Source organism: Ascaphus truei, chromosome 6 (assembly GCF_040206685.1).
Source record: "Ascaphus truei isolate aAscTru1 chromosome 6, aAscTru1.hap1, whole genome shotgun sequence".
In the NCBI taxonomy this organism is placed as follows: Eukaryota; Metazoa; Chordata; class Amphibia; order Anura; family Ascaphidae; genus Ascaphus; species Ascaphus truei.
In genome coordinates, this window is record NC_134488.1 from 37,092,119 (window position 1) to 37,103,754 (window position 11,636).

The 11,636-nt window shown below is 43.9% G+C and overlaps 1 protein-coding gene across 1 annotated transcript in view; it reads right to left on the reverse strand.

The window, feature by feature from the left end:
• Positions 1 to 1,159: 1,159 nt before the first annotated feature.
• Positions 1,160 to 11,636, reverse strand: part of LOC142498040 (nicotinamide N-methyltransferase-like) — an 18,594-nt gene continuing 8,117 nt past the window's right edge. Inside the window, exon 3 of the mRNA XM_075606548.1 lies at positions 1,160 to 1,807. Within this exon, the coding sequence (XP_075462663.1) occupies positions 1,378 to 1,807 (430 nt within the window). The 3' untranslated portion in view covers positions 1,160 to 1,377. The remainder of the gene's footprint in view (positions 1,808 to 11,636) is intronic.

Here is an 11,636-nt window from a genome sequence, read left to right on the forward strand (position 1 = left end):
ATATTTTTAACAGAAAACAATTTTGTTTGTCATAAGGGATCGAGAGCAAAGTCTCCATCTTTGCTGATGATACTAAATTGTGTAAGGTAATAGAATCAGAGCAGGATGTCATTTCTCTTTAGAAGGACTTGGAGAGACTGGAAACGTGGGCAGGTAAATGGCAAAATTAGGTTTAATACAGATAAATGTACGGTTATGCATTTGGGATGCAAGAATAAAAAGGCGACTTACAAATTAATGGAGATATATTGGGGAATCCTTGATGGAGAAGGATTTGGGAGTGGTTGTAGACAGCAGGCTTAGCAATAGTGCCCAATGTCATGCAGTAGCTGCAAAGGCAAACAAGATTTTATCTTGCATCAAACGGGCAATGGATGGAAGGGAAGTAAACATAATTATGGCCCTTTACAAAGCATTAGTAAGACCACACCTTGAATATGGAGTACAATTTTGGGCACCAATCCTAAGAAAAGACATTATGGAACTAGAGAGAGTGCAGAAAGAGCCACCAAATTAATAAAGGGGATGGACATTCGAACTTATGAGGAGAGGCTAGCTAAATTAGATGTATTTACATTAGAAAAGAGGCGTCTAAGAGGGGATATGATAACTATATACAAATATATTCAGGGACAAAACAAGGAGCTTTCAAAAGAACTATTCATCCCACGGGCAGTACAAAGGACTCGGGGCCATCCCTTAAGGTTGGAGGAAAGGAAATTTCACCAGCAACAAAGGAAAGGGTTCTTTACAGTAAGGGCAGTTAAAATGTGGAATTCATTACCCATGGAGACTGTGATGGCAGATACAATAGATTTGTTCAAAAAAAGGTTGGACATCTTTTTAGATGGGAAAGGTATACAGGGATATACCAAATAAGTATACATGGGAAGGATGTTGATCCAGGGATTCGTCCGATTGCCAATTCTTGGAGTCAGGAAGGAATTAATTTTTCCCCTTAATGGTTTTTTTTGTTTGCCTTCCTCTGGATCAATAAGTAAGTATAGATATAGAATAAAGTATCTGTTGTCTAAATTTAGCATAGGTTGAACTTGATGGACGTACGTCTTTTTTCAACCTCATCTACTATGTAACTATGTAACTATATACAAGCTCTATAATGCCGCAGGCAAAGACATGTACAGGTAGCAGGACAATTTTGTTAGTTATAAGCAAACACATAAGTGTCCTCACTTATTGCTAATGATTGGCATTCAATAGGTATTGTGCATGGACAGAAGAAAATAAAGAGACTTTTATTGATTATACCGTTTTTTAAAAGGTCCTGTTGAACATTGTAAATGGAGGAATCCTGTAATAAATACATATTCTTATTTTACTCTCCTAAGTAAATATTAATCTGTCAGAATTAGATCATTAAACCTCCCTCTCCTTGCGCGCTATAACATATGCAAGGTGTTCATAATCTAACATATCACAGCCCTTTTTGCTGGGGAGCACATCTATATTCTCAATGACGTACCCGGCATCCCTGAGAGCCTCTCTTAAAAACTTCTCATCATATGGCAGGATAAAGAACCTGTGCTCACCAAGCTTATAATATGTCATGTTTATCCCCACAAAGAGTAACAGGTGACCCCCAATATTCAGTAGTGATGCACATTTTCTCAGATTGCTCCGGTAAGCTTCCTTGTCTCTGCTAATATTGTTTAGGCACCAAAGGCTGAGCACACAGTCCACTTGTGGCAAGACAACAGGGTCTAGAGGATTGTCTTTAGTAACATCCCATTTTACAATCTGTTTGACGGCTCTTCTTACTTTGTCTTCCTTTACCTGCCATCCATTTCTGAAATTAAACACAAAATACAGTACTATTATTAGTGCCTGAATCTGAATGTGTGTGTGTGTGTGTATATATATATATATATATGTATCAAAGACAACACAAAAATTAAGTAGCGCTATATAGGATGTGAAATAACCCTAATAAATGATAAATTATAATAACATATTTAAAATATTAAAATAAATTACCATTACCACAATTTAACATAATAATATCTACAAACGATAACGTGATAGTGAAAAAAAAAAGGAAAAATCCAAAATGAATGTTCCACTCAACCAAAAAATCCAGAGAGAAATAGAGTCCCAATAGACAATCCAGGGAGCGTCTCTGCAGCTTTAAGAGGAGTGGAATAGCCAACCACTTTTGGAATCTATGAACAAGAAAGAAACAAAAGCGCAAGCTCCATAGCACGTAACTGAGTAAAAAATAAGGTACATTTATTTAAAAAATCAGCAACCCATAAGAATGTGCACTTACAGGATTTTATTGTAAATTTAGTGAACTCAGGCGCAAAACAACTTAAAAGTGATAAATACAATATTGTGAAAAAAAAATTAATTAAAAATGTGATATGTGATAATATAATAATATGTGCTAATTAATAACCCAGCTCAAACCCTCTGGTGGGACCTGTTTCACGGGTTCCAAAGCGTAAGATATATTTCGAACAATTCAGGAGGAGCATATAAGGGATAAAGAGAAAGAGAGAATACACAAATTTAAGTGCAGATGTATGGAATGCAGCAATCTGGGTTATGCTGTAATCTTGGCTCGAGTGTTCAGCCTACTCACAAGATTCAGATGTATATTGAGCAGTTTGCAATTTGGGCTGCTTCCTGTATGGAATAAATGCAGTCTGGATCTCCCTCAGGGGCATACGCATCAATATGTACATGTATATAGGAGAGATAAGAGGACACTACATAGCGCGATCAGTGTGATAAACAAATTTTATGTATAAAAGATATAAATGTGCGCACTTACAATGTGCATAATAAAAACGAGCATTTATCACATCATTAGTGAAAAACGGAGGGTCACCGCACTCTCACCGCCTCCCCTGGGTCTTCTAAGCCTCCTCTCCGTGTAGTCTGCTGTCGGGGCCTGTCTCATTGCGCCCGTCCCAGCGTGTGACGTCACGGCTCCTCGGCTTGAGAACTACGGGTCGCCTTCAGGTCCAAAAAGATGCCACTCTACGCGTTTTGCCCAGTCTGAATGGACTGTATCCAGCTTTGTCAGGAGTGTATGTTCTAAGGTAGATGGACCCCTTATATACCTTTATAAATTAATTAAACAATTAAGCTAAAATAATTTAATCAGTCCTGATGGCACAGGTGTCTTTCTTACATAGAAAGGAAATATAAACATGGATGTTATATACATATATATCGCGAAATCCAAATGACTATAGTAACAACCCACCCAGAATAATTTACATGATACATAGGGTATGAACCGTCATTTAGACTGTCTAATATTTGCAGACAGAATTATACTCATATCTACTGTTTTACAGAGGAGGGGAGCAATCATAATTAGTATTCTAACAACTTTAACAGTAAATTATCTTGTCTTAAGTCTACTTGTTGATTGTGAAGAGGAAGAGGACAATCTTAAATCATACAATGGTATATTTGTCTTTGATATAATTAATCAATATCAAATAGATATAAATCTTTAATGGAAGGATCATTAATGAGTTTTGCCTGGAGAAATATTCATTAGTGTTTATATCTACTAAAAGTAAAAGAAATATATTTATATTATATAAAAAAAGGAAAATGTATTAATTAATCTATATAGTGGAATATTTAGTGGTGTACAAATGACGTTTCATTTACATGAACAACAAAAACATTTCAACAATACTAATACAATCTGATCATTTTAAGACATGGGATAACAAATAACATATTATACATTAAACGAAAAATACATATCTCCAACATATACATGCATATTTATTTAACAGAATAATTTTTCTACCATATATTTTATAAAGAGCTAATCTTCACAATAGTGACACAAGATTTTACAGGATTTTAAACAGAACCATTCGTGGGAGAGAAATCTCTATTGTTGTCATCTGCGGTGGTAGGGTGAGTCCCAGGTTTGCAGAGTGGATGTAAACAGCCCAGATTCACCATGAATTGGCAGCAAGATATAAAGGCTGCTAGGGAAGCCAGGGACTCTAAATACACCAACACAAACGCGATGACATCACTGTTCTACGCGTTTCGTCACACTGCGGCGACTTCGTCAGGAGTGTCCCTGGCTTCCCTGCGCTCCGGCTGGCGGTAATTTCAAGTGCTAGCAATCCATGTATGATATGAGAGGGAGCAAAGGACGTGCAGGCATTGGATGCCTTTTTATCTTGCTGCCAATTTGGGATAGGAGTTCATGGTGAACCTGGGCTGTTTACATCCACTCTGCAAACCTGGGACTCACCATACCACCGCAGATGACAACAATAGAGATTTCTCTCTCACGAATGGTTCTGTTTAAAATCCTGTAAGTGCACATTCTTATGGGTTGCTGATTTTTTAAATAAATGTACCTTATTTTTACTCAGTTACGTGCTATGGAGCTTGCGCTTTTGTTTGTTTTTTGTTCATATATATATGTATATATATATATATATATATATATATAATTTATACTGTATATACAGTGTTCGACAATCCTATACATTTGCACGCCCGGGGCGAGTGGATTTGACCTCTGGGTGAGCAACTATTGGCCCAAGCAGCACACGTGTTTGTTTTTTTAAATTTCCCTGCTCGCGCTGAAATTTTCTCTGCTCGAGCTGAAAAAAAAACCACTCCCCCTACCTGACAGCTGATTGGCGTCCGCTCCCAGGCTTTGTGGGTGCGCAGCCAGGCTCTATATGAGCCCGCCCCCAACGAGCGGGCATTCTTTCTTCCTGGAGATCTGTTGGAGAGTAAGTACTCCCCAATCTCTCCATCCTGCGGCCCCTCTGCTCCTTCCCTGCCTCCTGCAAGACAAGCCATGCAATCCCCCTGGTCCCCACATGGCTCCCTACTCACCACACGGTCCTCTGCTCCTGCCCTCTGCCGCCAGTACACACCTTTGCGTTAGCTCTCCCCTCCTCCTGCCCCCTTCCCCTCGCCCTGCCCCCTTCCCCTCCTCCTGCCCCCTTCCCCTCCCCTCCTCCTGTCCCTCGATCCACCTTTCACTGCCCGGGGTGGGAGGTCCCCACTGCTGCAGCCCGTTTGGCTTATGCGGGGGTGGGGCCCTCACCACGTGCCTCCCACCCACCCTGCCGCCTCTCCAAAGCTTACACTACACCCACAAGCTATATTCATGATGGCGCAGCCACCGCATGAGTTGGGGGAGGTGACTGACTGGGGGGGAGTGACTGACTGGGGGGGTGACTGACTGGGGGGGGTGACTGACTGGGGGGGGTGACTGACTTTCACACACATACCCATACTCCCATACACACATACACATACTCCCATACACATTCATTCACACACAGACACTCTCCCACACACACACGGGAGGAAAGGCCGCGACCAGCACCACGCTCCTCCCCCACCCACTCACGCCCATCTCCCACTCGTGGGGGGGGCAGGCCAACATCCCCCCCCAATCAGCAGGGTGGGTGGGAGGCACGTGGTGAGGTATCCCCCAGCGGGCGCCCCCAGGGGACAGTCAGCCCCGCCATGGCTGCCACTGCCCGACATCCCCCACTCCTCATGTAGCGGCTGCGCCGTCATGAAGCTAGCTGGCGCATGGGAGGCACGTGGTGAGGGGTGAGCCCCCTCCCGCACGCCAACCGGGCTACAGCAGCGGGGACCTCCTGCCCCGGGCAGCGATCGGTGGATCGAAGGGAAGGGGACAGGAGCAGGGGAAGGGGAAAGGAGCAGGGGAAAGGGACAGGAGCAGGGGAAGGGGACAGGAGCAGGGGAAGGGGACAGTAGCAGGGGACAGGAGCAGGGGACGGGGACAGGAGGATGGGAAGGGGACAGGAGCAGGGGACAGGAGCAGGGGACGGGGACAGGAGCAGGGGAAGGGGACAGGAGCAGGGGACGGGACAGGAGCAGGGGACAGGAGCAGGGGAAGGGGACAGGAGCAGGGGATGGGACAGGAGCAGTGGACAGGAGCAGGGGACAGGTGGGGAGTAGGAAGCCATTTGGGGACCAGGGGGATCGCAGGGAAGGAGGCGAGGGGCCGCAGCATGGCGAGTACTTACCCTCCAACAGATGTCCGGGCAGAAAGAATGGCCACTCATTGGGGGCAGGCTCATATAGAGCCTGGCCGCGCGCCCACAAAGCCTGGGAGCGCGCGCCAATCAGCTGTCAGGTAGGGGGAGTTTTTTTAATTTATTTATTTTTCAGCGCGAGCAGGGAAATTTAAAAAAAAAACATGTGTGCTGCTTGGGCCAATATTAACTCGCCCGGGGGTTAAATCTACACGCCCCGGGCATGTAAATGTATAGGATTGTCGAACACTGTGTATATATATATATATATATATATATATATATATATATATATATATATGTGTGTGTATATATGTATATATATCTCTATATCTATATATATATATATATGTATGTGTATTGTGACATAGTCCAAAGATGTTAGGCAGCTTTCTGCCCCGTTTTAGGTCAGAAAGTGCAGGAATAGTTAAAAATGATCCATTCCACAGCTTCCCATTAACTCAGACTGCTGGATGGAAAATCCAGACCACAGATTACAATGGCTCTAGTTCTCCCTCACCTGCTCTTCTAATCACATGCACAGGTACTTAGAGCAGAGAGGTTTTGCATTTCACTCTCTCTCCTTAGAGCCTGGAGGCTGGGGGTATCGCTGCTCCCCTGTTTCCAGTTTCGGGGTTGACGGCCCCTCCAAGTATCACAGTACCAGAGGATTTGCCTGGACACGGGACCGAGTTCCCACCACGAACAGATAAGACCAAACAAATGTTTACTGCTGTTGCTAAAAGACTGTGCTGTATCTAAGTGACCCTAAATGAGAGAGCATTGTTTTAAGCTGGGGAACCAGGTTAGTTGGCCAGCAGCTGTTAGAGAGACTGATTCTATGTGTAGTTAGATCCCTGAAAGGGATAGGATTTTGTTTATATAATTTGGTTTCTTTTTACTTGAAATAACAGTGTGGGAAATACTGTAACAATGAAATGAGTGAACTGCTGAATGAAAGTATCTGAGTACCTCTAACCTACACATGTTAAAGCTGCAGTACCTTACTTGGATGAAAATAAAGCAGGCAGAAGCCTGAGTTAAGCAGCTTAATACTTTGCATGATCCTGTTTTTGTATTAAATAACCCTAGAAGACTGTGTCGGGAAGAACCCAGACAGACGTCAGCACTACAAAAGAGGGGCGTTTGTCACATATGGTGGAGAATGCGGGCAGACACTAAAAAGTCTGTGGGTTTGCAAATAAATGCGGGGGGTTAAAATGGCCGCCCAGCTGAACTAAAGTACAGATGCTATGAGTGAAGTCTGTCCCGCTGTGTATATCAGTTGTGCTTCTAGCATACACAGAGAATGTGCGAAGTGTGGATGCAATAGCACCCTGAACCCAAACAGAAAACCAAAATGTTTTGCTGAAGAGAAAAAAAATTTTTTTTTGCATCTAGCAAGTGCTGTTTGTAAAGCTAATGCCTTTTGCTGAAGTGAGTGAATTTGCAGCTAGCAAGTGCTGTATGTAAGCTGCTGAAGTAAGTGAAATTGCAGCTAGCAAATTGTCCCTGCCGGGTTTCTAAAATGGCCGACGTGAAATGATTGTTGTGTAATGTACGTAACCATACAAAACAGTGTCCCTTCAGGCCATACTATGATCACGACCCTGGAGGAGAGCCGTACCCACAGATGAATTTAGTATGCTGGGCCTGTCGTGAAGTAGGTCACATGGAAGATGTGTGCCCCAAAATTTTCAAAGACAAACAGCTGCAAAAGCAAGCAACGCCCTGTGAGTGCAAGCAAGATGTGGAAGCTGATACCAGTGAGTGTGTGCCCAGTACCACTGATATCTCTGGAGCTAATAAAGCAAAAAGAAAGAAAACTGTTCCTCAAGTCACAGGGGAAGTGACCGAGCCACTTGAACCTGCACTGTCAGGACATGCGTCAGAAAGGCGCCGAGATGAGCAACAGCCCATAGGGCCTGGCGCAATCGTCCCAGGAATGACGACACGCCTAGAGATGACAAAGGCTACTGCTACCATCATAGGCAGAGAGCCAAGCGAATCAAAGAAAACAAGAACTGACTGGAAACTATGCTATGAGATGTCCCAGAAGACGTGCAAAACTTCATCACGGAGTTGGGGGTTTCTCGGCAAGAGGCTAGCGCGCTTAAAGCAGAGCTGGAACTCTCACGCCATGAGGTCTACGCTCGCAGCACAGAGCTGTGTACATTGAAGAAAACCTATGAGAATACCCTGAGTAATTTAAAGACTGTAAAAAGAGAGAATGTAAGTCTGACACAGAAAAATTCAGACTTGACTGACCAGATCAGTGAAGGTGATGAGAAGCTTCACCAAGCAGAAAAAGTGGAGAAGCAATTGATCCAGGAAAAGTTAGAAATGCAGGAAGCACTGCAGAATACAGAATCAGCGGCGATCCAGGCGACACAAACTGCAGAGCTCCAAAAAATGGAGGCGCTGATGCAAACCCAGAGCAAGCACCAGAAAGAGGTGAAGACCCTGAGGGAGGTCTGGCACGATCAGGTTGAAGAGCTGCAGAAGCAGATGGCTGAGCGCGAGATACAGTGCGCCAAGAGAGAGGAGGTGTCCGTCCGTCAGGTGGTTTGCCTGACACTGCGCTATAAAAGCGAGATGGCCGATATCTACAAGCAGCTGGACCACACGGCAAATGAGGGGGCCCGGCTGCAGCTGGAGCTGGACAAGACCCGGAAGGAGCACCTGCAGCTGCAGGTCAAGAATAGAGAAAATGAAACAGAGTTAAACCTCGCTCTGAAACAGATGACGGACATGGGAGAAGCGGCTAAAGTGGTTCAGTCGGGCTATCAATCCTACCTCCTAACCAAGCAAGCTGTACGTTCCTATACGTGTATCTTCAATGCTGTTGCAATATTACGATTTGCTATAAAGATGAAGTTGGAGAAAGAGATTCCAAGGCTAAAAGAGACACGGTCACAAAAGGAGACCAGGGAAAGTAAACTCAATGCCCTCACTGATGACAAAGAGGAAGGAGAAAGAATTGACTTTGATTGTGCTGCTGTTATTCCAGAAACAGATAGGCACCCTCCTGAGAATATTCTCCCTGATCTGGAATTCAAAAATCCAGATCCTCAATTTCATTTACGTTGTCCAGAAGATTATCAAACTAGTGGACACACCCAGGACAACACAGAAGATGTTTTAGCCAAGTGGGTGGCAGTTCCTGAAAAAACAAACTTGTTGACAGATCCTGATGACATGGTTAATATGGACTACGTTTGTACAGAGACAACTAGGTCTCCAAAACCCAAAGGCCTGGTAATGGCCACAAAAGGGAAATCAAAGATTGAAAAGAAAAAACAACGAAGGTTAACACGGCGCCTGAATAGTTCCATATCTCACCAATCTGGACCACACTGTGGAGCCAAGGAGAATCCGGCCCCAGAGTTCCGTCAGAAGCTAAAGAAACAGTCCAGTCATTTGCAGGTTGCAGCAGCCTATGAAATAAAGTCAGGAAATGTAATGGACTGGAAGACAAAGAAAAAAAAAATGTGTTTGGGGATTGACCGATATTTTTTTTTGTTATTACACGTGTGGACTATGTCACGGACACTTAACTATGCAAATAAGCTATTGTAGTTAAGGTATATTAGGCCTCTAGAATAAGCATTTTGTCAATATTACAATGTTATATTGGTTCTCTGTGTTGAAAATGTAGCTAAACTACAAATTAATATACAGGGTTGATGGCCCTTTTTGTTGGTAAATATATGAGATTCATATTCTAGAGTAGAAAAACCAGGGAGGTAATAGAAATTGTCTGGTTTTGTGAATATATTTAGCATATCCTGGGTTGTAAGAATGTGTGCTAGACATTTATTTTTCAAAATAGTTCCCTAATATAGAGCAACAAAATATGTTTGCCAAGTATAGTCTCTTATGACAAAAACTATTGTCCATAATTGCCGTGGGAAAAAATGTAATATTCGTGTCATGTGAATACTTAATGTTGTACTGAGGAGTTAGCTCAAGTATTTCAGGTAGGACACTCACCCCAGTGAGGTCCATGGCCGCTCACCCCAGTAGGTGTGAGCTGGGGAGGGGGATATGTGACATAGTCCAAAGATGTTAGGCAGCTTTCTGCCCCGTTTTAGGTCAGAAAGTGCAGGAATAGTTAAAAATGATCCATTCCACAGCTTCCCATTAACTCAGACTGCTGGATGGAAAATCCAGACCACAGATTACAATGGCTCTAGTTCTCCCTCACCTGCTCTTCTAATCACATGCACAGGTACTTAGAGCAGAGAGGTTTTGCATTTCACTCTCTCTCCTTAGAGCCTGGAGGCTGGGGGTATCGCTGCTCCCCTGTTTCCAGTTTCGGGGTTGACGGCCCCTCCAAGTATCACAGTACCAGAGGATTTGCCTGGACACGGGACCGAGTTCCCACCACGAACAGATAAGACCAAACAAATGTTTACTGCTGTTGCTAAAAGACTGTGCTGTATCTAAGTGACCCTAAATGAGAGAGCATTGTTTTAAGCTGGGGAACCAGGTTAGTTGGCCAGCAGCTGTTAGAGAGACTGATTCTATGTGTAGTTAGATCCCTGAAAGGGATAGGATTTTGTTTATATAATTTGGTTTCTTTTTACTTGAAATAACAGTGTGGGAAATACTGTAACAATGAAATGAGTGAACTGCTGAATGAAAGTATCTGAGTACCTCTAACCTACACATGTTAAAGCTGCAGTACCTTACTTGGATGAAAATAAAGCAGGCAGAAGCCTGAGTTAAGCAGCTTAATACTTTGCATGATCCTGTTTTTGTATTAAATAACCCTAGAAGACTGTGTCGGGAAGAACCCAGACAGACGTCAGCACTACAAAAGAGGGGCGTTTGTCACAGTATATATGTATATCTATATCTATATCTATATATATCATAAAGCAAGCAGTCAGCACTCTAATGTAAGGCAAAAGGCAGTTGCTAGTCCCATAGGAATCCACATAACATACGAACCAGCCCAAAGACCAGTAAAGAGACAGCAACCAACGAGGGATAATCCAAAATAATCTGTATTGAGATAAACAGATACACGAAAGCCAACGTTTCGGTCTCACAGGGAGACCTTCCTCAGGGCCGTGCAAACACCACACTAACAGTGACCCTACTTATATACCCACACCCCAAGTGCAACCAATTAAACATAACCAATCACCAGCAACCTGTCATTAGTTACCTGTTGAGCAGCTGAGCACCATATGAGAGCAACCAATGCCTGGACCGGAAAGGAGCCATATGGATCCACGAGCAGGGAAAAACAATATTGTGATCAAAGGCAGCCAGCTCAGACATCCGTGTCTGACGTCCTAGATCCATGAGCAGGGAGATCCCTCTCGTGATCAAGGCTGCCTACTCTGATGTCCATAACTTGCGACTGGTGTCGGGAGCTGCAGCGCGTCACCTGACTAGCCTGCGCGTCATAGGGCAAAGGGTGAGCCGGGGAGCCAATGGGAAACATCACTGTGCACTGGAAAGGCACGCAGTACCTGTATGGAGAAACCCTGGCAACCAAGGACGCCAGCACACAGTCCGCGCAGGCACAGTAGTGAACACTGATAGAGAGGGCAGCGCTGTACCCACGGCACCAATACAAGGCAG